A 27,702-nucleotide genomic window follows, 5' to 3' on the forward strand; every position below is an offset into this window, starting at 1 on the left:
ATATATATATATATATATATATATATATACACACACATATATATATATACACACACACACACACACACAGTATATATTACACTACTTGTGATTTGAGGCCATTATAGTTTGTTAAAAACTGTCTATACAACATTCAGGATAAAGTAAAGCCAACAAACGTGATTTTTATTCATTTCTTAGACGTCATCATCAGAGATACAGAGGAGCAACGTCACAATGTGCAGCGCTGCGGTCTGGTGATCAGAGACGATCGTAGCGATCAGTGTTTTCTTTTTCATGGTGAGACTTCAGATTGTAAAGGACCGAGCAGAGCGGTGGAGTATTTACCTCAGGTGTGAAAACTACAGCGGACACGACAACCTTTCTCCTCACAGAGTAAAAAATAGTCATTCCTTTTCAGTGTACAAAAGACTTGCTTGGGGATAAAAGAATGCCAACAAAAGACACATTTAATCATTGGGTGAAAGATAAAAGGAGGGAATACATGTTTATACAACTAGAGAATCAGACGCTCTGCAGGTAATGATTGAAAAAGATTCACTCTAAATAACAGAAAGGTTTGAGTAGAGGGACGTGAAACAATATCACGTGACAAAGGTTTGCGGACGCCATTGACCTTTCAGGTTTACAGGGCCTTCGGTGAGCAATGGTAATTGATGTTTGGACTGCTACCACAGTAACCATCCCGTAACAAGGAAGCGGTGGTGAAAAGGGCGAGTACGTATTCAAATTCCTCAGCAGCTCTACTGCTGCAGGCCAGTCAGACGAAAAGTAAAAGGGCAGCCATTGTAATGCTCGGGGGGGGGGGGGGGCTGTTAAAAAGGTGGCAGCAGGGGGCATTGTGGGATACACAAAGGAGGACTCTGAAGAAGTGCAGAGGAGCGACATTTGTGTCCAGGTTGGAGGAACAGCATCTCTACAGCTGTTCATGTTGCAAAATAAGGTGGTGTGTGTAAACAGCCTAATGCAAATGATCCAAGTGTAAACAAACGTTGATTCAAGTAATTAAACCTTGAGACAAATGTTGAGGAATTATTCCTCGGTTTGAAATGATAGTTTTATAAATCTTATAAACAGTTAACATAGTAGATTCTTTTTCAACAATCTTTGTGATTTTAAGAATATTTTGAATGGGTATCACAGTCTTCACTTAAGGTGCACTTACGAGCTCTTAATCGTGTTAAACTGCATGGTTTACAAGGTGAATTTTCATGCTCAAATTTATTTCAGGTCAAGTAAAAGTTATTACTTCAGAGCTGAATCACAGCTGTATCAATTAGCAGAAAGAAAATTAGTACATTTTGACAACATCAAATCTCAAATGTGCTTAGAAAACCAGCAAGTTACTTCCATAATGAAAAATAAAATGAACATATCTTTGGGTTTGGACAAAATAAGCATCTTGAAAATGTCTACTTGGGCTTCAGGATGTTATTCTGTGACGGGCAATTTTCACTATTTTTTTTGCAGAATCAGGACCTTTAGGCCACACACACAGTGGCATGTCACACTGGGCCTTTTGTGTCATCAGCTCATCACCTTCATTTGCATCACAAGGAACAGGAAGACATCCGCCGCATGTCAACACTCTCCGATAAAAGATACGGATGCTCGGACCATTTTAAAACATCTGCGCGCTCGCACACTTCAGTCTTTTACTCTTCATCTTTCAATGCTATGTAAACATATTGATAGTCAGAAAAATACTATGTCTATACATTATGTACAAAGTGTAACAGGAGTTGCTGCTTCAGCTCCGTGCGATGGAATGTAGTAACAGTTTCTACTCTCCTTTTACAATCGAGAAGTTTCTACTGGTGATGGGTCGGTTACATTAAGCTTTAAGGCGACGCACTGTTGTGAGTGCTGCTGCCATCAAGGCAATGGCACAATGCAGTTTGAAAGGCAAGTGGTGTGAAATGATCAACAGGGCTGAATTTTAGCTACAGTTTGTGCCTCTCGTGTCAAACCATAACATACGAGTAATGGAGCTGAACATCTTTACAAGATAAATAATGTACATTTCTCATCCAGGTAGCAGGAAATGAGAATAGTTCTTCCTCATTATCAGACTTGGGCACAGCGCAGACATTGCACATTTGTGTTCGCACACCAGTCTATTTTATTTATTGTTTTGGTTTTATTTTATCTATGTCTTTATTTATTGGGAATATTTAAATTTATCTTTCACATTGCAATTCCAATTTCTTCAAGAATTAAATGTTCATTACATCAGTGGCATAAAATAGTCTTAAAATGGCAATAATTTTGTTTATTGCAAATATTTCTGGGACAATATATCGTCCAACAACACAGTTTCCGTGAGAGACATAAACCAGTTATTTTGTATGAAAATATAAAACAATACGATGTAACATCAATATGCACAAATATAACGGATAATACAAAAATTCAATTTCCTGCTACCATCTTTGGATTGGGAAACATTTACGCAAATGTATGTGTTCATGCCCAATTTGTACGAATCTATAACCTTATTTTCATACAAAATATCATGTTAATATTACTCTTTAGTCATTTCCAGCTACCAGCATAGGAAATGTTTTGTTATCGTGTTTTTAACAAATAGATTCTATTTTCCTCCACGTGATTATAAGAGAGTCTGGAAATACCTTTTTAAACAGCTGTAAATGTTGATTGTTTTCAGAATAACAGATGTTCTGTGACTCATATGTAATGCAGACACACGAGAGACAAAAACTGGGGCTACCTTGAAGTATGACCAGTTATTGTTGACCTAGAGAAAATACGAGATGAAGACATTCACAGCAGACAGTCAAAATAATCACATGACCGATGATCATCTCAGTGTTGTTTCAGACGCGTTCGCTGCTTTTCCCTCAAAGCATTAGCGTTGACCGTGTATTAGCCTACAGCATACAGGAAACGTTTCCTACGTGCACGTCTACCCCATGATATTACGGAGGAGTTCTAACACATTTACAAGCTACTGATACTTACATACAAAAGGTACAACAAGTACCACAGTCGGTATACACTGGCTTATAATTTGTGACTTTATATATTGTAGTAATATTAATATACCAGGGATTTGTAAAAAGTGACATTGCAGTTTAAACCAGATCTACATCTTCATCATGCAGAGCCAAATGAACTAACTCTTAAACTCTTAACTCTTCTGCTGGTACAAGGCCACTGAGATCTTTATGAGGTATCAAGCAAAGGAACCAAAAAGCGAACAGAAGCGATTCTCTGCAGGAGAAACAAAAAGACATCGTAACAGCAGCAAGATAAGGTACAAACAAATCCTGTAACCCTGAATGAAATGGACACTGGAACTCAGTCTCAAATTGTCAGCGCTAATTAGCAGCATCGTATCGTCAGTGGTGTTCAACGACAACATCATCACAGACACTAGCGTATACAGTTACTAGACAGCTAAGCAGGCTAAGAGGCTCCTGGGTAAAAGCAACAATTTGCCATTTGTCAGTTTAGTTAATGTCCCCCCTTCGATTAAAAAAGGGGAAGTTGTGAAAACAACAGCAACAAAACAGGAACATGTGGAGCAGTTCATTGCATCTTGCTCTTTGCAATAGATACAGAATCTACTGGAGGAACCTTTAAGTGTGGGAATAGCTTAAAACTTGTTTTCAGATTCCCGTCTTCTGCACGATATGAGAGGATACGTCTGCATCGTAGAAGGCGAAGAAGAGCGGAAAAAATGTTTACATCACAGTGTCTCTTTCTTCTGGTCTTTCTGCAGTCTGTTTCCACCACGTTGGCTTCATTTCCAGCTTGGTTTAGCGCCCCTGCTGAACGTCACCAGGTCTCTAGAATGGACGGACTTTTCAGAAATGCTGCTAGTCTTACGAATATCTTCCCTTGTTGGAGGTGGTGGGGGAGTCCCGCTGCGGTAGGCGCTGCGACTGGTTGCTTTCACGCTCTGCACCCGTCGCAGGCTTGTCCCGCGTGGCCGCTCCTCGCTGGTTGGAACCGTGGGCGCCAACTTGTTCTGCTTCGCCGGGCTTTGTCGACCTGGAAGCGAGGGGCTGCGAGACGGGGTGGAGGGGACGGACGGGGCCGCCAGCTCTTTCTTGGTCCTGGAGGTCGAAGCCACGGTGTTGCGGGCGAAGCCGGGGACGTCGGGTGTGTTCTTTGAGCTGAGCGTGGGACAGCTGCTGTTCTCGGAGGAAGCTCCCCCCTGAGCCTGAGCTTGGGCCAGCGCTCTCATGGTGGAGCGGCACATCTTCTCCTCGGGCGCAGGCTTGGGGATGTTCCTCAGGGGTTTGGCGCTCGGCTTGTGGATGGACGCCTTTCTCGGAATCGAATCGCGTGCCCATCTCGAAACGCCGCCTGTGATGCTGCTTGCCCTCTGATCTTTCGACTCATCCGGAGGCAGACTGGAGTGTCGAGGAGGTCTTGTGGTCCTCTCGCTCCTTCCTCTCGCTGGGGTGCTCTGGTCACGGAGAGGCCGGCGCGACCCTCCACTGTCATGCGCCAAAGGTCTCTCCGCTGCCTTGCCGCCACCCGTCCTTGTGAGCTTGCTGATGGGCACCACTTTCCTCATGCCCTGGGTCTCGCTGCTGGTCAGCGTTCGCACAACGTGACCTCCGCTGCTCTTCGGCGCTTTGTTGGCTTTGCTCTTTGTATGCGCTGGTTTTCTGCTGCTTCTCTGCGCATCTTTATCCGCGCCTTGTTTCCCCTCAGCCGTGTCACAGCTCTCCGAGTCCCACTCTTCTGTGGTAGCAGAAGGGGTCATGGATGCTGCGTCCACAGATTTGGGTGCCGAAAGCTCGTTGGTTGAGACGGACTGGTCGTTGGGCGACATGGACTGGCTCTCCGGATCGGTCCTCCTGCGGCCAGTCGTTCTGAAATGAAGTCCTTCTTTCGTTAGAGACGAGCTTTCAACCTCAGAGTAATCAGAGGTGACAGAGCAGTCCGTTTCTGTGCAGTCTAGTACATAAACCGTTGGTTTCTTATTGGATACAGGTGGATCTAATGGGAGGGGTGTATCGCAGGTTGTTGATGAAAATGTGCTGTTGTCCTCTTCTTCTCTCTCAGGAAAGACGCCAGCCTGTGTGGGAGGATCTATTTTCCCTCCCCAGGCCACCTTGGGATCTGCTCCTCTTTCTAAAACGCTATCATGTAGGAGGATGTCCAGATTTATAGGAAGGGACAGTCTGTCCTTTTCCAAATCAGTCACCACGACATCCCCCTGGTTGACAAAGTGCATAGGATTACTATTGTTGTTTGGACTAGGTAGGTCGAAAGCTTGAGGACCTCGAACTAAAGCGTGCGTCTCTACACTAACGTTCATGTGGCCGCTAATCGTTGGGTTGGGGAGATGGGAGGACTTCTGAAAAACACAAAAGGGACGAGGCAGAGCGCTGCCCTCTGACACAGATGAGTAATTATTGCTGTATGGTTCATTATCACTTAGCCCAGAGGAGGAAAACCTGGCCAGCGGGCTGATAGGCTCAGTTTCAGCACGCGGAGACGTCACTTGTCTGTCGCTGTCCAGCTCGCGGTTGTCGTCCTGGGCTAAGATCCAGGGGGTCGTCCTCCGCTGCACGGTGCGGCCCGACCGAGGTAGGCTGTTAAACTTGGAATAGTCAGTGGGATTCCCAGAGCCTCCGAATAGCTCCAGGTATCCTTGGAGTTCTCGGTCCGCTATGGAGGTCATGGTGTGACGGTGGCGGCGGGCGCTGGCGGAGCGTCCCAGCGGACTGTGTGGACTCTGAGACCTCTGCTGGAATAACTCCAGCAGGCCTTCCTTGGTGAGCATCTCCACGTCGTTCTCGCTGCTGCTCCGGCCAAATCCACCGCTCTGATCTGCCCCCGACCAAGCGAACCGCTTTTCCTCCAACTCCCGCAGACGACGCTGTCTGGCCGCTTCCTTTAACTCACGGTCCGTGTTGTCCTGGGAAAAAGAGGAACGTGGAGAAATGTTTACAGGCGGGCAAGAAGACAGGGATGTTACTTTCTATTCATCATATATTTATCATAATTATAGTTTTCGCTGTGGAAAAGTTGGTTTTCTTTTGACTAAACAAAGCCAAAACATTTTGTTTATAGCCCGGCTTCCTGTCGTCTACGTCTTACTTCCTGTTGAAGTGGAACAGTTCGGTTACAACGCATACTTTGGAAAAATCCAACATATCCGTGATCCGATGGCCAGCAAATCCAACGGCCACAAGGGAGCACTGGACCGGTACAGTACGTCGCTCAACCTCCATTGTAATAAAGTACTTCTAGTCTCCGTTTAGTCCGACAATGTGTGCAAGTGTGACATAATGGCGAGATCTGGGAACGACGTCACAACAACAACATCCAACGAAGTCTGATTAGACAGGTTGTAAATAAGTAACACTTTAGCCAGTATTTAAACCACGTCATTTGGAATTAAAACCTAAAGTGAGCCCACAGGAAATGTCAGTAAGAATCCGTAATTGCACAAGAAAATCTATAGAATGAGGAAGTAGATCTGTGTTCTACCTGGCTGTGAGACAATCCCTCCCCCCCCCCCAGGGGACAATAAAGTTAAAGGTGAAGTTGAAAGGTGAGGTTGACTGTAATGGATGGTTACAACAAACAGTTTGGGTATTAATCTTACCGTTACATGTTGTTTTTTTCATTTTGCAATTGAAGTTGACTAAGGTGGCATATTTAAAACGTGTGTATTTGTCTTGTTGGGTTTCCTGTCCAGTCGGACCACTTTTTGCAATGTTGTGTTCCCTGATCCCTGATACAATGTGATTATTACCCGCTAGAATGAGGCACGACTCTACAAAAAGCTGTAAACCAATCCAGAATTATCATGTCACTAAAACTCACCTTCACAGCCTTCTTGAACTTGATGCAGAAGTCCTGAAAGATGCGGAAGCACTCGTCCAGCTTAAAGGTGTCCTTGTCTTCACAAAAGAAGTCGATGAGAGCGTTCCCCTCTTTACGCAGATCCAGCCTGCGTCTCTTCAGGTCCTGCAGTGTCCGCGCTGAACTCTGAGACATCAGGCACATGCATTTTTTTTTTTTATCATTACACTTTTATGGGTGTCATTATTTAAAGCACTTGAGTCAGCAGTGCCAGAAATGTACAGTAGCCTGGAACCAACTTTCTGTGTCTGTGTATATAAAGCATTTCATACTGCTGCTGCTGCTGCCTCTGCTGCTTCACCTGCAGAAAGGGCTCCAGCTGCTGCAGAAGCTCCTGGTCTTCTTGAACTTTCTCCTCCAGGGATTTAATCCGAACATATAAGGAGGAGAACTCCACCTCGATGTTTTCCACTGAGATTCTACATGAAAACATTACAGCAGGGAAATTCAAATCAGGAAAAATGTGCTTAGAGACAATTTTGGTGATTATCACACAGTCCTTATAATACTGCTGAGCATGGCAATATTTGACGACTTTTTAATGAACACACTATCAGAATGTCATCCGTTGAAGGTGAAGATATGACCACAGTGAGAAAAACGTTCACATATCCTGAGGGAGGGAGGGAGGGGTAATCTGGTGCAGGAGCTGTACTGTCTCCACACAGAGACGACCTTGTGAAGCTGACGTAGCCTGAGCCACCAGCATCACAATGCCTTCTAAACATTTGCTCTCAAAGTACTACATGTCCGCGTGTTTAAAGAGGCTGGATGTTGTTGTCACTTCAGCAATAAATACAAATGTTAAAGCTGCGGTTTTAATCAAACGGTTGTACGACTTTTGGCCACACAGAAATAAAACATAAAATAACTATAGGTACTTAAAAAGGTACTTAAAAATTCATGTTACTGCATGTAAAAACATTAAAGAGAGGGTATTATGGAGAATATAATTAATCTAAACTTACTTACTGGTGTCATTAAATAGTACATGAAGCTGCTTTAAATGTGATGGGTGCAGGACGAGTCGTGCAGCAAGCTAACCACAGTTTTTTAACGATACCACAAACCAAATTAAGTTTGTTGAAATTAAACAACCTTTGGGGGAAAATATTCTAAACTTCACGGTCATAATAATGTAATGCCATGTAATGTCTGTTTTGTTACGGCTACGTTTGCGACTGAGTCTGAAGTTTACCTGGCGGCGCTCTGGACATCCTGAAGTTTCTCTGGAAACTTGAGCAGCTTCTCGTCCTTTTTCTTTGCCTCCTGCGTGGAGAGAGAGAGTGAGACAGATCACACAGTTTACATACAAACTGATTTGTTGCCGAGCATGATGACTCGGCATCATTGCATTGTGAAGGCAGGACCGCTCTTAGTTTGGTTATGTAAGTGCCTGGCCAGCCTCTCTTGGCTCTGATTGTCTGTTTCCTGTCACCATCTGCTGTCCACCTGACCTCCTGCAGTCTGTTTACTCATCTACCACTGCTGAGAAAGATTTATACAAAATAACTTATTTGTGTCCGACAAGGTGACTATTGGACTAAAATATGTGTCTCACCTTATTTTGAGTTCACACAATAGAAGGTATGATATTCAATCTAGTAAAGTATATAGAGTAGAGGTTTGACTTAATGCATCCCACTAAGTGAACCTGCAACAATCAATAGCACTGTAAAGCTTTCAATATTAACTTGTATGTTGACATTGTGTCGGAGAAGTGTTTACGTGGTCATTTTCTAACGCCCCACTTTGCCGTATCGTGTTCGGTTACAGACGATAGTGCAGCTCTTAAAAAGTATTGTGTGCGTCATATTGTATAACTGAAGCCTTCACTAACCATGGCGACAAAGTGCAGCAGGTTCATGCCCGGCTTGTTGGCCTTGGTGTCGGCCAATGAGAGGAGGGATGACAGCTTGAAGCCCACAGCGTTGCCTGCGTAACCGCCCTGAGAAGCACAGAAGGACCAATCAAAGATCTCACAGAGACACAAGCAAGACGATGAAGGAGAAGGCTGGTGATATTCTGTATTTCTTCTCTGTGACAAAGATCCAATTTGTTTAAAGGAATATGCTTAATTGCTTTCTTCTCAGAAGTTAAATATATATTTCCAGCCTAATCCTTTAAATCAGGCCGATAGGAGAATGATGTTAATGTATTAGGTGAACATAACTAGTGGACTCACAGCGTTCATGATGTTCCCAGCTTGCAGCACCAGATGCAGGATGGCATGAAGCTCCTCGCAGCCCATCAGCTCTATATGATGAGATCAATACAAACTCACTTAAAGAGAATCCAGAGCAGATCTCAGCAGCCCATCACACACTACTTCACTTTAGCAGCTCCACACAGAACGACCGTCAGCAGGAAGAATGACTCCTACTCATAGAAAGACGACATTAATGTAATTTCGACCAGCTGCCCTTTTAGGACTATCAGAAAGGGTAAATAGTACATACCGTTGAAAGTTTTAATTAAATGGTGTCACAAAAGTTCAACTTAATTTGTCCCATGCGGTGTTTAACTGATGGCTCTGCATTGCAGGGAAAAGGTCACAGTATTGTAGAAGAGGGTTTAAGAAAACTCCAATAAACCACAGAGCGGCAGGACAGTCTGACTCAGCTAAAATTACACCGGCTCAAGGGATGGTTGCAACAAAAAGGCACTGTTAAGTATTTCTAACAGTTTCTTGGTCAGTTTATAAACACAAATGTTTGAGGGTACAGATAAAGGTGTGTGTGGGCCGTGTGTGTGTGTGTGTGTGTGTCATTTTACTGTAAATTACAAATTTAACAACACATGTCATTTTAAGCATGTTGTTGTAGCTCAAGGAATGCGATGTTAGTCGGTCAGACTGAAATACAACTATCAGACGGATTGTCGTGAAATTTAGTTCAGACGTTCACGTCCCTTTCAGGGTTGACTGTACTTTGGTGAACCCTTAACTTTTTATTCAGTGCTATCACCAGGTCAATAGGTCCAATACTTTGGTTTACCAAATACCCGCAGAATGAATATCAGCCTTAGCCGTTAGCATACCAACATAAACTCAAATTGGTGAACACAGTAAACATATCTGCTAAACATCTGCATATAGAGACACGTCATACTGTGTACGCCACCCGGAGGGGAAAAAATAATCGGCGCCACAATATGCAACCAAGGGCTGCTAGCATGGCTCCTAGTCTTGTTTGGTCATGTTTAATGTACAGCATAACATTAGCAACGAGATTGATAAAGACTGAGGTAGCGGGGAGATTTGCAGTATTACAGCAGATAGTGCTAAGAGGCATCGGTAAAAAAACTAAAGTATAATAATTTAGTATACAAACTGTTAAGATATAATAAATAAGTGTCGTAGACAGAATGATCAGACCGAATGTATTATTTATAGGTATTAAAAAAATCAACAGTACAAAGATGACACAGCCTCGTCTTTCCATTCTGTCCCCACATCACCGTATCTCAGGTGACCCATTCCTACTTCTTGTTAAGCAGCTCAAATATCTGGGTCACCTGTCTGAGCACATGTGACTGTGTGTGTGTGTGTGTGCGTGTGTGCATGTGCGTGTGCGTGTGAAGGCAGCAGAGCTGTGTGTTATTACCTCTAGTGGCGACGCGGACGACATCGATCTCGCGGCTCATCACAGCACAGGAAGGGACGAACTCTTCGCGGAGGACAATGGCCTCGATCCGAACGTCGAACCTGTAGGAGACGAAGCCGTTAAATCTGTGATCTGAGGAACTGGCTATGTTTCTGCAGAGAAGCCTCAACATTATTTCCACTGTTACATTTCCAGTATTATGGATGGGGAAACAGGAGGGAACATTATCTACTAGGGATTTTACAACCTTCAAGCCCTGTTTTTGTTTTTGCTAGGATGTATTTTAGGAAGCATTTTGTAATGCCTTGGCCAGGGACTACAGATGAATTAATAGCCTTTCATGGCGTTTTCTTTTTTTTTTTTACCATGTGTATTAATCAATTTGCACTGTTCCTTCTCTCAAATGAACTAAACTAAGTAAATAATAAAAGTAAACTAAGGTCAGTGGAACTTTATTTTAGGCTAAGTGGCAGTGGGAGCTGATGGATGCACCTCCTGATACTCATGACTCATTTAAAAAGTAGTTACTTAATTTAATATTATTGTATTACTTCTCAATTATTCACCCCCGTAGTGAATACAATTGTACTTTAATATGTTATGTGTTGTTGCAAAAAAAAAATGTAAGTAACTTGGAGAGACTTAAATCTTTGCAGGTAATTGTAACGTTTTGGGAAGAGCTTACAAATGCCAACCTTTGCTAATTCTGGTGCATTACAGTTTAAATGCACTGTCCCAGCTAAATAAATGCATACATACAAATACAAAACTTTTGTATGAACACATGTGAGGGACAGGTTTGTTGGAAAGTTCCCACAAAATGCAAATCCTTACTCCCAAAATTGACACTGGAACCCCTTTTTTCATTGGTCGACTCTCCCTTTGGCTGAATGACACTATGTACACACCATTTAAATCAACTTACCGAGGCACCTGGATCAAGAGGAACATAAAGGAATCAACAAGTGTCAGCTTGTCTGAGTCTCCTTTAAACGCCTGAAGTTTCTTGATCTGTCAATAGAGAAAGAGCAAGCTCAGCAGGCTCTATTGTCTTCTATCTACATTCACAGTCTGTTATCACCAGGTTTGGTCTTTTGATTCAAAAAAACATCACACCATTCAGAAATTGCTAAAAAGCCACACAGACATTCATAAACACAAACCTCCTCTACGTCAGGCAGGAGCTTCAGCAGGTCTCTGAGCAGCTCCGCTCCGTAAATCTTTCCCTCTCCTCGTCGTATGTCTTCAACAATGGAGCGGTTGGACCTGAAACACATTCACGTTTATTTCAATTAAACTCACTGATGAACAGCACAGGTGCTCTGTGTTTACAAAGGGACTAAACAAATCCCACAAAATACTGACAGCGACAATGTTCAACTGTATATGCGAGCATTTCTTTGCTCCTTCTTACTCCACGATATTCACAGTTCAACACGTATTTTCAATCACGTCTCATTATCTGTAGTGACATTGATCTGTGACACACCCAAGTCACTAGTGCTGCAACACAATTCCCAATTACATCACTGCTATAAACAAAAAAACAAAACAACATCCAGTAAGCTGACACTTCACAATATGACGTAACCCCGATGCGGTAGCTCGGTGATAACAATATTCAACCCTTGTTGTATCAGATACAAGTTTATCCAACTCTAAGAGTTGCAGGCCGTGTGTTATTTTTGAGCCTAAATACAGGGATTGTTGCATTATTGATTCTCATGAACTGATAAGAGAGAATAACATATTAATATTCAAGTAAGGTGATTGCACACTAATGAAAACAGTCACGGATATTGTATTTCATTTCTGCCGATAAACCCCCCCTTAATCAACACACTGCTGAATGGCTGGAAGAAAAATGTATTAAATGCTATATGACGAGTTCTGTACTTTGAAATGACATCGTGAAAACTGACTCAAAGCATTAATAGGATAGGATAGGGGATACATATAAATGCATATTAGAGATCTACAAAAAATAAACACAACTGGTGATGACTCAGTGCAGTATGGCTGACATTCAAATGTCATTAAAATACAGTGGGGAGCCATGCAAATACACCACCATGCAAAAAAAAAAAAAAGATACCGAAAACACTTTTTGTTCTCTGCTCCACACGACAGACAGAAAACACAACGATCAAACACATCTCCAGATCTAAAATACCTTTCTGAAAACATTTGATGCGAGATTTAGGCAATGTAGTAACAAAACCGTTCATTCATATTTGATCAGCGCTGCAGAGTTTGATAGTTTGATCGGAGTTCACGATCAGTGATTGACAGCTGCGTTAGAGACTCCTCGGCTCTGATTGGTTGGTTTTCTTCGGGGGCGTTAAAATCTCAAGAGCACTGAAAGGAGGCAGAGGAACCTGAGTTCAGTCGCATGTACTGCTGTCTGGATGTAGTGACAGGTTTAAGCAAAAATGCCAAAAAGTAATTTTTATTGAAGTTAGCTTTAATGTTTTTTGAGAGTTTTTTTTATCTCATCCTAAGCGAGGGCGTCGTATGTTGTACAGATTGTAAAGCCTGATTTGTGATATTGGGCTGTATAAATAACATTGACCTGACTTACGGGGGAAACAGAACAGTGGCATTTCCCATCAAATTGATAAAGCGCACTCACATTTCAGTGTTCAGACAGTCACCGGGTAAAATTCATTCATGAATAAAATGAGGACAAGTGTTCGACAGGGTGTGCTGCATGTTTTGGCTCTTTCACAGTCAAGAGTTTGTCATCCGACACATCTGCCCATACGACGTCTGGAGCATTATTTCCAGTCATCGATGCGTCAACTTTACAAAAGTCAAACTGATCATATTTGCTCTTCAGATCCGCACAAACCAGCAACTGCATGGTCATCAACTGACATGCGGGAAATAACACAAAGCTATGCGAAGCAGTCTTTGGAAAGCACTCTCCACCGCCATCATTAAAACACCAGTGAGGGAATAACAAGTCTTATTAGACTCCAGAGAGAATCCATAACAAGGAGCATCACAGCTGCTTGAGGCTTACTAAGACATTTAAGGCTGGGTTTATTTTAATTTGCCTGAAATCTGTAAATACTCCACTGAGCTTTATGGAAGCAGCTCTTCCGTCAGGTAGTGAAGCAGGTGGAAGACTTACTTCTTGAACTGCTTCAGGAAAATTCCCACATTCATCCCCCTCTTGGAGTCAAGGATGCTGATCTGAAAACAAATGAGAGAAGTGATTCAGGAATGTGCCGCAGTTGTGGTCAAACACCCAATGAAACACACATATGAACCCACACCCCTACATTCTTTTAACCACTCCTGATTGTTGTTGCTTGCGTTACCTGGAGTACACCCACCACCACCACCCATAGTCACACTATGAGACACTGAAATTCCACCGGGCCACACTAGGTCCACGCCTCCTTCATCAACAATGGCAACAGGTGACAGTACAGTATGTACATTCTTAAAAAAGGCTCCCTCACAAGACATAATTTGGGCTTTTAAATAGTAATTAGAGACTTTTGTGGTTTGAATGAAATATGATAAAGTACAGGTGAGGAGGAGGAAGATGAGTGAATTTGTTTTTGAAGACATTTTTCAAACAAAAATGACAAATATTTTCTGGTTCTACACTCAAAGAAAAGCTGTAACTGAGCACTGTTGACTAACGTGTCCCTGCAGTGATATCTGAATACAGTGGGTAGAGTTTTGTACTGTATGTATGGTTATGAATCAGGGACTTTCTGATCCTGTCAGTTCAGGACCAGAGGTAACCAGCATGTTATGCACATGTTTGCAAAAATAATGGCAGTGGGCGTAAGAGTTTGTAGGCATTAGGACTCCATAGTTCTACTAATCAAGCTGAGAAGCTGAGATTTGTAATGACAGCATCAGGGACTGAAACAGAATAACAATAATCTAATATTGTCCATTACACATTTTAGAGCATTTCAGTTGGTAGACCTTCATCAGGAGAGATTCAGGCCTGACTGTGACTGATTTCTGGTTTCTTCTCAGTTTACAGAGTTTTCAAGAGACAATAAGGATTAATGGTGTGCAAAACCTTTTAAGAATTTTTTTTTTTTGTTATATATTAGAAGAAAATAATATAAAAACTAAATCTGGAGAACACTTTCCTTGAGTTAAGCAAGTAAAAGAACTTGTGAAAGCATTGTCACACATCACAAATAAGAGCACTTGTGTAATAATCTTATTGGTCTGAAGTAAATCCAGGGAATTATTTACCAGACATGGGCCACTTTAATTCTAAGAGGATTGATGTATAATCACTGTGTCAGCACTCTTAACTCCACCGTCACCTGTCGTCTTTGGTCATGAACATTTTTTTTCAGTGTTGCTGGTGTCAGCACACTCACCTCATCCTTGCTGCTCTCCTTGAAGGAGCGAGTCCTGGAGACACGGGTTGAGGTTCCAGAGGCCGGCGTCCCCCCACGTGCGCCTGTCGCCGTGTCCTCCTGCTGCCCGAACAGCTCCTCCACGGAGCGAACGTCGATCTGATACTGCTGCTGCCGCACCGCCATCGTCCAGATGTTGGGCTTCCCGCGAACCTTCTCCTCCGGTATCGGCTTCCAGAAGAAGCTGCGGACGCGGCGCTTCTTCCGTGCGTTGTGGTTGGTGAAGGTGGGGGGTGGGGGTGGAAGGGGAGGAGGTGGGGGAGCTTCGTGCTTAGAGGTGTGAGGGGCATCGCCGGCGGAAGGTAGGGAGGTGCGAGTGTGTCCAGACATAGAGGAGGGGTCAGAGGTGGTGATGGAGGAAGTGGTGCAGCTGCTTCCCTCGCTGCTGCAGCTCTCCGGTTCATCGGTTACGGATGGACAACTCATAACAAGCATCACAGGGAGAAGCAGTCAGCATATGAGCTGTGGTTCCTCTTTTTTAAAAATTATTTCCAAAAGATTTCCTTTTAACTGCGTCAATTTGCTCTGAAGAACATCAAAATGCTGCAGTGTACATCCCCTCACTGCCGGAAGAAGGTAGATGTCCCTTCATCTGGTCACAATGAAGGGAGCACATCCTTTGATTCTGTCCATCTCCATCACTCAGCTGGTCATCCATCGTGCTGAGCAGAGCCTTTGAAGGTTACCCTCCCAGAGGGAGAGGGCGGGCGGCAGCAGCGATGGCCATGGAGCTACGAAAGCTAACAAAAAAAAGAAACAGCATAGGACAGGATTATACAGAGGTAGTCAGGTGTGTTGTCATGGACAATATGAAATTAGGCGGTAATTAAGGGGTGAGACAGATCAAAAGAGAAGGGGTATCCAGTCAAAGGGGCTCACAATGAGGGAAATGGCAAATCCTATTTTTTCCTATTTTTGAAGGGCTTTGAAGTCGGGCTCTGGTGTGTGTAATGGTCAAGAGACATTACACCCACAGCTTAGCTTCTGTTACACAGTTTGGTATCATTTTCATTCTTAAGGAGTGTGGTGGACAAATGTTGTACCCGCTTTGCGTGACTCTTTTGATGCTGAAATAAAGAATACCAAAAAGCAGAGGTTCTCTATTGTGTTCAATCATCACAACAGAATGCGTGCAGTCTCAGTGAGGAAGAACCAAGAGAAAAGTGAACTCGTTTTCTTTATACACAATGAGCAAAGATGGGGGCCGATGGCCAATGTTACAGACATTTTGGTCTCAGACTGATGGGAACAACAATGGAAAACAAACGGCCAGCAACCAAAACAAGCGGCCCGAAGGCCTTGGTGCTGGAAGATTCTCATACAACACTGTTAGTTATCTTTGTGCACAGGCAAGGGAGAATTCTTCTTTTGCACAACAGAGACACGGTGAAGTTCAACAAAGTTATATACTAAGTAAGTATATACTACGTTAAAAAATGTCTGTATGTCTGTTCAATTATTTCTGGCTGTTTAGTGTTAATCTAATTAATTTCATTCATTTATTTCTCGCAGTATAAGTGTAACCAAGTGAAACCCAACAATTACTAAAAACCAAACCAGACAGATTTACTGATTTAAATCAGAGGAATAGATACTGGTGGACATTCAACATTCAGGACTGACTGTAGTTTAATGGAAAACAACCAGCGGTCTCTTATGTATTCAAACCATCTGCTGCCATAAGAGCCTGTCACGTATAGTAACACCATTAACAAACAACACAGGGCACCAGAAAATAAGTTGAAATTGAGTCGAACTTTGTCAGGTTGCTCTGCAAGGTCACCCTTGAAAAGAATGTGACAGCAAATCCCTCCGAAGCAACTGAAAAGGACATTTATGTCTTGGTACCAGGCCAGCAAACAATAGCACAGCTTAATCTGTAAACTGCACACTATTAGAAGATTAAACCTCTAAAATGTGAGTCATTCTACAAAAAAATTCTAGACTACAACAGTTTTTCAAAAACACCAGAGGATAAAGTATTTATTGATAATGTGGTAAAGGACAATGGGAGAACACAACCAGTCTTCAACCTCACAGAACAAAAGGAAAGGAAGTACTTCCCCTCCCCTCCCTCTCTCCCTCTCTTTGTCAACGGTTGCCCTGTAGCTCTCGGTTGGAGGGAAACTGATTCTGTTTCAGGACCACACATCACTCACTTACAGTGATCTGATACTCTTCTTGGCCTAAACAAAGAGATAAGTGGTTCTTCTGACCAAAAAAAAAAAAAAAAACAGGAGATAAATCAAAGGCATGGTGGTGGATGGGGGCGATAATTGCTGTCAGCAGGTTAACAGAAATAATTTGGTAATTTTCTGTCTTTGGGATGCGTTTAGATAAAAAATAAATAAATAATTGGGACAAAACACTGCATGCATGACCACTTAGTGGTTTCTAGAATCAACTCTCATCTTATAAAACGTGGTAATATCTTAGTAGGAACCTCCGATTCGGTAGCAGCCTTTTCCACCTGATACCCAGGGATGATGAATAATTAAGAATGCAGATGTCACATGTGGCCTCACGTTGCTAACATCAGCCTGCACACTCAGCTGTCCCAGAGCTGGACCACACCGTCGCTCATGTCTAATTCACAAGACTGTGTGAGAACATCTGACCTCACACTGAGTCATCTTCTTCTGTGGTGTTATAAAACGTGGCTACATCTAACAGATGCAGATGGAGATGGAGAACTAAAGAACAAAGAGTTAAACTGTCCCGTCTCTTTTGTTTCCTTTTCTCTCATTATTCTGGTCCTCTCAGCTGCTTTAAAAAGGGAATAGTTTGACATTTTAAGGAATAAATGTATTCGCTAACACTCTCACACACACACTAAATAGAAAGCTACAGCTAGGGGGTGGTTAGCTTAGATTAGCTTAATTTAGCATGCTAGAAACAGGGTGAAACAGTAAAAAAAACAAAAAAACATCGAGTTTACTAACATGATTTATCTTGTTTAATTAATCAGTACAATAAATCAAAGTCTTGAGACTCCAAAGTCACTGCGGCTGGCCAAGAAATAGTCCAGCACTAAATGTGACATAGACGTGCACAAATGCTAACTCATCTCCGGGTTTAAGGACTCATTCAATGCAGCGCTTTTGTGCTCAGGCTCCAGGTACATTAATCCTGCCTCTAAAGAAATCAGCTCTGTGACAGTGATGGATTTGTGGTATTTTACAATTCATTTAATTATATTTCAACCAACCAACAAGGCTGTACCTGACATCCTTTGCCTAAAATGATTTACAGAGGAAACACACCTGTCAGTAACTCTATACAGAGAAGCCCTGAGGGAGAGGAAAGCAGTCAGTGAGTCCGGATTCCCCACATCCACCTGCTGCCGTGAATGAACATAGATTGTGGGGCTGAAGGCCCACCTGTCGTCGACCCCGAGGCATTCCCTATCAGTCTTCATTAGGGACAAGAGATAAGCCCAGATCAGCAGGTCAAAGGTAACATTAATGTAGAAATGGACAGCAGTGGTCTCAAGGAATCAAAGACAAATCCGAGGTAGAGGTTCTGTCGGGTACAGTTACTGAGACCAAACCCAGGACCCAAGACGAGCCAGGAGAATTATTGTGTCTGGTTAGGGGACCTTTCTATTGCTGTTTGTCTCGTGTTGTCACATTTTAGAGGTTGAAACCAAATTATTTAAAATGGTTCGCAGATGAATTATCTGACTATCAGCTAATGAATAGGTTGAGGAGTATGAAAATTATGCAATAGCTTTTGGAGTCACCAGATCTTAATCCACCCATGTGAGATTTTGGGTGGACTTGTCCAAAAGCACCTAGTGAGCAAATATCTTTTAAAAGAATGGTGTTCATCCCTCCAGTCGAAGTCTAGAGACTTAGAGAATCTATGCCAAATCCACTTCATGCGGCCTCGTACTTTCATTTGTCACCCGTCTTTAGTTTCATAATAAACAAAAAGTGACGCACAGAGACCTCTGACTGCCTGCCGGATTATTTTCCTTTTCTTGTTCTATAAAAAACTCCATTCTGAAAAAGTGATTTTAAACCGGAGGTAACTGTCAACAAGGTTCCAGGGAGCCACCTGGTCCAAAACAAATAAAATCCGCTCTCACTCACAACTCTGTAATGCTGAAGGTCGAGGCGCCACCGGCTGCTCTAATAATCCCCTGCTGCTAACTTCCAGTTCACTTTGCTGAGGGTCAGTGAACACCCCGCAGAGCCGAGGTCTTTCACTGACCCCGGAGGGGCGAAGAGGTGCGTTCGGTAGGAATTTGCCCAGTCGTGCTCCATCATCATTACCATGGGAACGCTCGTTAGCAGAGAGACATTTTGTGTAGGGCTCAGTGGGTTGTCGATGTCAGACCTGTTTGTTTTTGATCTCTACTTGTCCAAACGGGGGGGGGGGGGGGGGGGGGCAGTCAGTGACGGGACTTTAGTGGCACTGAGATGTGTTTCAGTGCCCAAGATGACATTCTCAATTGTCTTCTTTTGTCCAAAATTCAAAGATGTTCAGTTTAAAAAGAAAAATACAATATAAAATATGAAGACAATACTCACATTTTTTGATTTAATAGTTGACAACTAATGGATGAATCGTTGCAGCTCTTCTTCACAGCGCTGGCTTATCTCTCCGATTTCCATGTCTTGTTTACAATAGAGAGGACACACAATAGAGAGAGAGAGTAGAGCATATTCTCAGCAACAAAACACACACACACACACACACAGCCACTATTGCTCAGAGACCAAAGACAAAAGGACCGTGCTGCCAAAAATGCTCTTTTCACACACAGAGGATATGAAATGACACCTTTGAGGTGCGTGTAGCAAACAGAGCCAAACGTTTACAGTACAGCGGTTCTAGGCAACAGCAGAGGTACTGCAGTTCACCATTCAGAAGGTGACAGACTGCAATCACGAATGTATTCAAGCCATATAAATCTGGTCTGTTCCATAAATCACATTTGGCTCCCGGCCTCTTCCTCAGACACGGTCAAATAAAGTGGACATTGCTTCTGTGTAAAATAATTGGACAAAATGTGCTTAAGTAAGCCACTAAATATCAAATATCTGGTGAACTGCAGGTCACTCATTACCTCGTGCCACTGGTTGTGTAATGCACCACACTGTACCAGAACAAAACACAGCAGAAAAAGTAGTCTAATCGGGACACGCTGTGGACAAGGAGCCTATTATTCAGGTAAATCCTGGATTTATCAAATATTTTGAGAGATTGAGCGCTTGGTACCGTTATGACTGTGTTCTCTGAGTGAACCCTGGCAAAACCTGACCGAGTAAATTATTCACGTCCCCATGAATAAAGTAAACCCCTCTCCGAACTTAAACGCTGCTGTCCTGAGCAGAGACACACTCAATGGAGCTGACCCAGGAGCAAGTCACCTGTGTGTACATTTATGGCTTAGTGTAATATTTATGACGCAGGAAGCAACCTGTTGTTGAAGGGTAAAATAAACTCAACTTCTGGGTCTTATCGCTAGAAAATAGACATGTTTTCGGCTGTGTCGGGGTTTCTGCAGGGTTCAAGACCTTAAATTGATGACTCTTTCATGATCATATACCAGTATGACGATATGGATTAAAACCAGTAGGGGTGATATGACCAAAGTCTTATACACACCGTGTGTAAGTGGATATTTAACACATACGGACTAATTAGCTCCATATCACCTTTTAAGGGATGAGTCAAACACTTAAGCTTTCAGCCGGACTCCCTTGACACAAAGCAATCACGTTTTGGACTATTTGAGCAAATACATCAATGAGCATGTCAGTCCGTCAGATCAGATAATCCTCATCATGGGAGTCTCCTTCATTTCCTCTACTCACTGCAACCAGTGTGCTTAGCTTTCAACTTTTGTTCAACCGTTGTTAGATTTCAAGTCACTGCTCCTCCCAGGCTCTTTGTTTCCGAAACCATCCCTGATTTAATCCATGATAAAAGCCGGAAGTCATTATTTAGCACCAAAGAGTTAAATCTGGTTAAATCATGTGACGTGTAACTTCAGAAATGACGTTGCAGAATGAGTCAGGCTACATCCAAAAACAATGATACAGTGGGCTCGACATGGGGGATTAACGTGGCTCGACCTAAACTGAACAGTTTCTTCACTCTCAAATCTGCAAAACTGGTGTTAAGGGGATTAGTACATGGTGTTATGTGTCTAGAGTGAGGAGGCCAGGGTGCAGTACTTAGCACTTCATGCCATGTGAAACTAAAGCTGCCATATTGAAGAACATGGATCTCTGCATCACAGGTTTGTCTGCTGAATGTCAGCAGAGGATGATCTCTGTCTGGCTCGTCACCAGTAAGTTCATCATTGTAATTGAATGAAAAAATGCTCCTTAAAAAAGTGAGACGTCTCCTGCAAACAGCATCTTTTTAAAGTCTGCAGTGCGCTGGCCTCTTAAATTAGTTTAAAAACAATGAAGGTGATCTTGATCTAACTTGATCTTCAGAGCAATTACATTTTCCTTAAAACTGTCCCTGATGTTCCTCTGCCTCTCAAAATTGGCACACGATTCACAAGCGTTACTATAAATAGGCCGCAATCTCCCTTCCATCTCTCTCTGCAACAAAGTCCCATTCAGTGTGAGAGGCAGGCCGTCAGCTGGAGGTGACAGGGCTGTCTTTTCAATTCTGAAAGTTTGGTAAACAGCGAGATTATCCTCAAATCTCAATTATCTAGTTTGTAGATACTATAGATGGTGTGTGATAAAACTTGCATGATAATATGCATTTAACAGTAATTTCTTAATTAAACTTAAGGTGCCACATCATTTACTGCCTTAGTATTTAAGTCTTAATCGCTAGTTTTCATATTATTTCTCTTGAGTTTATTCTGACTTTTATCTGTTTTTAGTCTTGCAAAATTCTATCGTTGTGTTATTTATTTATTTTATTTTATTTTTGTCTGTGCCGTTTTAATTAGACTTTGTGCTGCATGATTGTATGAAAGGTGCTAGAAAAATAAAGATGATTGAGTTATTTACTTTATCTTATATTAACAATATGAGATGTATTGGAATTAAAAGCTGGAGATCGGCTGAAACACAAAGACTGCCAACGCTGTCACAAATCATATCATATCTTACATCAGCTCTGCATAGCACCATGTAATAAACACCGAACAATCTAATGGAGATGCATATTGACAAAAACCCTTGACTTCAAAAAAACACCCCAAACTGTCTTGTAAGTGCAGTCGCTTCACTCTGCCTCGTCTTGCTGCACACACACCTGCAGAGCCAGAGAAGGCAGGATTTTGTAAAGACTGTGTGCAGATGCAGTCGCCCCCAACACAACATATCCCCCAAGCTTAGCATAAATCTGGTAATAACAGCCTGTGTCTGAAACGAGGTTCTCAGATTTTGAAGATTAAAGCTGCCAGTTTGCAGAACATGCGATGCTGCTCCGGCAATGGCTGTTTAAACAGGCTTAGGACGGGTTGAGCCAAGACTAATATTGAGGACTATCTCACCTGTAACACCGGTTACAGTCAGCTAACCTGTAACTGAGGAGGGAATTCATCTAATCATAGAACCAACAGTTAAACCTTTCTAAACCTGATTCAAACAATCAAGGAATCTGTACGTATCCTCTTAACGACTGACCAGTCAGAAAAACGACTCACTCGTTACAGTTTTGTTGGTGAACAGCTGATAATAACAACCTCAAACTTACTTCTATTAGGCAGAAATGTTAAACATTTGCTGGTTCCAGCTTCTCAAATGTGATGATTTGCTGCTTATCTCATTTTTTCATTGTTGTGAGCTGAATATCTTTGTGTTTGGGGCTGTTGGTCAAACAAAACAAGCGATTTGAAGACGTCACCTTGAGCTCTGGCACATTGTGAATGGCCCTTGAAACTATTTTCTTACATTTTGTCGTCTTGCTGAGTGAAGGTCTAAACAAACGTCATCAGATTTTATAGACTAAACAATCCAGCCATGAATACGCAGGTTAACTGATAATGAATTCACTATGGTTGGGCATGATGATCTATATACCATGAGACAGCATAAATGTGTCAATTGTCAGACATTTTGCCACGCCATAGTATCTAAACTCAGTGGCCAGTTTATTAGGTACACCTGCGTAATACTGAGAGGTGATTCGAATACATCTTCCACCCATATTTATAACCATGAGAGTAGTCTGAATATTACAGACTAGATATGAAACACCTGATCATGAAGTTGAATCAACACCTCTCTCAGTTTGAACAAAAGCTGAACATTATATCCTTCATGAAAGCAGTGAGATCTTTCACAGGACTGTTGTATGAGACTGCATTTCTTTTGGCTATGGAGTCTTGTGGCTTTGAGGAGAGCGTATTACTTCTATGTTTTAGTATTTTAGTTATCATATAGTCATTACAATGCGCGTCGCAGAGCATTGCACCAGAAAACCGCCGTCGTTTGTCCCGGAAACGGTTATAACATTTGCTACTAAAGACAAAAAGCCAGATGTTTGGAAAGAGGCTTAATACATTGGAAACAGAGTGTATATCTTAAAAAGGTGTTCTGACAGTCCGTACCGCCTCCCCAGCACGACAGACTGACAAAATCAGCAACTAGCTGGTGAACACAGTGGAGCATTTAGTCGTTAAAGAGCCAGATATTTCCCACAGGTGTTGGTGGAGACCAAAACAGAGCTAAAAGGAGTGAATATTTAACTCCAACTCGTCAGGTGGACACAAAGAGTTTACTTTAAATACTGTTATCACAATTAAAACCAACACAGAGGAATTAATCCATATGACTCACTTCTAATAGGAACGAAACTCTCTCATACATACATTTTCCATAAGTAATTTACGCTTCAGATCATAAAACAAACACTGAATCGCCTGATAACTAAAATACAAAAGGCATTACTCACCCAGAGAAAAAGAAACCCAGGTGAAACAAAACCCACTCAGGCGAGGAAATGACAGGAAGGAGGGATGAGATGGGACAGAGTACACCATCTGCGAAGCTACGGATCAAAAACAGAGCTTTGACTCTTCTCCCGTTTGTTCTTTTGTTAACAGGTGATCGGTGTCTGGCCTGCAGCACACCACTGCATCTGCATCGCCTCTGCCTCGGCTCAGCAATTGTTGCTCCAGCAATCTGAGCTCGGGTGCCAAGATCAGCCTTTAGGCAAATCTTGCCGTACCTCTTGGCTTTCACAGTCTTGTGCAGCATTAAAGCAACGTCTGCCACGGAGGATTACAGATTAATCACACAGTTTGCATCAGAAGAAACACGGTTTACTTCAAACTCGCTTAAACCAACAGATCCTGATTAAGGTTAGGACGATAGGTGACAAATAAGGCAGGTGTTCAGGTCACCATGGAGACAACAGCAGGGAAATGCAAACATGTTTACATGGCGGTGGGGAAAAGTGTTTGCCCAAGGGCCCAGAGACACAGCAGGCTTCATTAAAATACAGTTTAATACCTATGAAATATTACTTACAGGCACTCAGGTCCCATTGCAGACTCTCGCAAAACACAGGAGCCACTAAGCAGTGTTCATAAATCCCCAAAACAATATTATTTTTTTTGCCTGAAAAGCTGCGTCAGGTATCGACACTTTTCTTACGCTTTATTTTGGGCTTTATTGTCTTTATTAGAACGTTTGTAGCTGAGAGATCGGGGTGGTAACAGGTGGGAGTTTGGGGTGTGACATAAGAGACAGGCATGCAACCAAGATCACTTTGATTCTCTTCTGTCTTCTTTTGTTGCATTTCTTTTTTGAACCTCTTTTACTGCTTTTTTAAGACAAGGACAGATTTTTCAGGAAATAAAGACCACTCGAGTTGACCCAAGTTGGCGACAACTATTTAGCACTTCTCCTGCTCCCACAGAAATAAATCAAGCCCCCCCAGAATCTTCCTCCCCGGGGATGACGTCAGAGAATTGAGTTTTCCGCGTTACTCTCGGCTTCCACAGCAACCGGGGGGGTGGGGGGTGACACCGCCCACACCGCCCTCTCCCTTGACCTGACCCGGGGAGAAACCCTTTTTTTTTTTTTTCCATAGGGGTATTGTTCCCAACACTTGAATGGACTGCCCTCTAATTCATCTCAGCATGTATAGTAGTGTACAAAAGCCAAGGAAGCCGGGGTCTGAGGTGCAGAACAAAACCAACAGGGGCAGAGTTATAAAGCCATACATGCTGAACTAAAAGGGCTGTAAGTTCCGTGAGTGAATCCACAACAACCGCCACCAACTCTGAAACACTGCTTCTTATGCCAGCAATCGCTTTAACGTGGGATAAAAATGCCCATCGAACATACAGAGCTGTGTTTAACCTTTTGTGGCAGCAAACAAAATCCATCTGAAGCAACCATAAAGTGTCAAAAACTGGAAATTAGCAGCAAATGTCTCGATAGATCAGAACACAGAGCTTTGTTGAATTATTTCTTGGTCAGACAGTACATTTTAAAACTGTTTTATTTAGGCAAAGTTCTCGTGTGATTGGCAGTGAAAAGACATTTAAAAAGTGAGAACTTTGGCTAGTTTTGGATTAATTAAAACAAAAGATTTTGTAGGAAAGTATCGGGAAAAGTATCACATTGTTGTCAAATACCAGAATATATAATGCAAATATTGAAACATTGAAAACTATATCCAGCCCAAATACAACATGTATGGATCATGCCAAACATAAACGCTTCAGTCATCTGCAAAAAGAGACTATTAATAGAAACTGTTACTCCAACATGGAAAACTATTATATTGCGAGTATTCTGGTAATGACGTGTTGTCTTTTTCTGTTGATCAGTGTGTAACACAATTAAACATGAAAACTCCCAAAGGAGATTATTCTAGGCACCATATATCTTTTTCTTTGTGCGTTTACCTCGTTTAAGTTACAATGTGGTTGCTTGAATGACATTCACACCTTTAGGTTGAAACAACAACAACAAACCAATGTCTCCTCTGTGTTTACATTGCCAATGTACAATAGTGCAACAGCTTCAGGCCTCAAATTACACTAAATCTTCATTATGATGTAATTTTGGACCTCGACTGCATTGCAGGACACCTTCTGTTGTCCCCTTTAAAGCTAAACGAGACAGTGGTAGGAAGGTCAAATGCTCTGCTTGGATAAAGATTGAATGTGCAGACACCACTCTACAATGACTTTTCTTTGCAGTTGCAGCAGGTCGTTACATAGCTCACATACACGCACGCGCGCACGCGCACGCACGCACACACACACACAGCGTGATGCGGCGGTGCCGTCCTGCTTGACTTACCAGAGGGATGAGAGGGGCTCGCCGGGACGCGTAACGCGCTCCGACACCGTTGGAGTTAGTGGTCGATACTTTTCAGAGGAGAAAATCTGCGCTGCGTTCCAGGTTATCAGCCGGTCAGGTGAGCTGGCGTCCTGCAGCACACACGGGGCAGAAACACTCAGCAGCAGCAGCAGCAGACGACGGTGTTGTGAGCTTCCTCGTACGTGATAGGGCCAGGTGGAACAGGCGCGTTCACGTGTCCCATGCGCGCGACCGGCTTGTGACCACTGGTGCAATCTTAAGGCTACAACCTTATATATCAGGTGAGTTCATATATTAAGGTGCATTTAATAAGGTTTGAGAAGTACTTTTACTCAAGTACAAATTTGAGGTACTTGTGCTTCCAGTTTATACAACTTTACATTTCTACTCCACTACATCTCAGAGGGACATATTGTGCTTTTTACTCCACTGCATTTATCTAGCAGTAGTTCAGATTAGCTCCATCTTGACCAAATGCAACAGTAAAATGCTGCGTTTACGTTAATGCATCTGTAATATTAATCCAACAATATATATAAAGTATAGCTACCACTCTGAATGGGGCCGATGTGCATAACGCATGCTTTTCACTGTTGAATGCACAACTTACTCTGTGCTATTGCTCTTTACTTCAGTAAAGGGTCTGAATACTTTTTCCAGCACTGGTTTTGAGATATTAGCATTGTACTTACATTTTTAGCAAAAATCAACTTTTATTACGCCTCATTTCTGAGAGAAATATCGTACTTTTACCACATTTCTCTGAAGGTTGTCCTTTTCAAGAAAAACAGCCTTGTTTCAGCTCGATGATATCATGCATTTTAGACATCATTGCGAGAGGTTTGGACTATTTTACATTTCTTTCTGTCTCTTTATTTTGTCCATCATTATGTTTATCCTGCTGTTCTTTCCTCCGTCACGATTTTGACATCCCAAAAATCCATCCAAACTTGGAGATAAAACAGCAAAATATTGGATACTTGAGAACATTTTACTGCTTAAACCCCGTTTACTTTTAACTAACAATTTCAATTTCTAAAACCCGCAACTTCAGTTTTTTTTCAGGAAAAAATGTTGTTTTACACTAGTGACAGAATTATGTTGATCGCTGCTTAAATATGATTTAACGACTGATGATTTTTTGAAGTCCACCTGTTGATCGGCTGGAGAAGAGGGGGTTCACATTTTTGCCCAGTCTTCTAAATCTTGTAAGTAAATAGTTCTATTAAGTCTTCTTTTTGTATTTGATTTTGCATTTGGCAGAACCCGCTGATTCTGTAATTGATAAATTATCATTTAGCACCATTCTGATCCAAATAAAGCTCAAAATGAGACAGATTAAGTTCTGCTGGTATAAAATAGATTCACGGTAAATCAAAGAATTAAACGCTGTTAAAAAATAATGAACTAGACAAAAATAAAAAACTAGATTTAAAAGTACATCAGAACTTTTTCTTTTCATTCACATATTTGGGACAAAAACATACATCCTCCCAATTTCTGCACAAATCACTCAGCTACAAAATAAGTTTAAAACAATTAAAAAGTGGAAATAGTTATGTTACTGAATTA

General features: G+C 42.2%; 1 protein-coding gene across 2 annotated transcripts; it reads right to left on the minus strand.

Annotated features, from left to right (window-relative positions):
- Positions 1-925: 925 nt before the first annotated feature.
- fhdc1 (FH2 domain containing 1) lies at positions 926-26,309 on the minus strand. 2 transcript variants are annotated; one of them, XM_031863047.1, is made up of 12 exons: positions 26,110-26,309; positions 14,825-15,603; positions 13,597-13,658; positions 11,624-11,726; positions 11,386-11,471; positions 10,461-10,561; positions 9,041-9,111; positions 8,696-8,803; positions 8,054-8,124; positions 7,157-7,274; positions 6,817-6,981; positions 926-5,902 (listed from the first exon to the last, which is right to left on the minus strand). In XM_031863047.1, the coding sequence occupies exons 2-12, from the start codon at positions 15,296-15,298 to the stop codon at positions 3,767-3,769; spliced, it is 3,495 nt and encodes a 1,164-aa protein (XP_031718907.1). In that variant the 5' UTR covers positions 15,299-15,603; positions 26,110-26,309; the 3' UTR covers positions 926-3,766. The 2 variants fall into 2 exon arrangements, with proteins under 2 accessions (XP_031718907.1, XP_031718908.1); XM_031863048.1 differs by lacking the exon at positions 26,110-26,309 and adding an exon at positions 19,399-22,633.
- Positions 26,310-27,702: the final 1,393 nt, after the last annotated feature.

Source organism: Anarrhichthys ocellatus, unplaced genomic scaffold, assembly GCF_004355925.1.
Source record: "Anarrhichthys ocellatus isolate YVR2014 unplaced genomic scaffold, GSC_Weel_1.0 scaffold28, whole genome shotgun sequence".
Lineage (NCBI taxonomy): Eukaryota > Metazoa > Chordata > Actinopteri > Perciformes > Anarhichadidae > Anarrhichthys > Anarrhichthys ocellatus.

Excerpts from the sequence above, each read along its gene's own strand:
- fhdc1 (XM_031863047.1), bottom strand. The coding sequence starts at position 15,298 with ATGCTTGTTATGAGTTGTCCATCCGTAACCGATGAACCGGAGAGCTGC. Across the intron at positions 9,112-10,460 it reads CGTCCGCGTCGCCACTAGAG|AGCTGATGGGCTGCGAGGAG; the intron begins GTAATAACACAC and ends CTCATCATATAG. Across the intron at positions 7,275-8,053 it reads GATGTCCAGAGCGCCGCCAG|AATCTCAGTGGAAAACATCG; the intron begins GTAAACTTCAGA and ends GTTTTCATGTAG.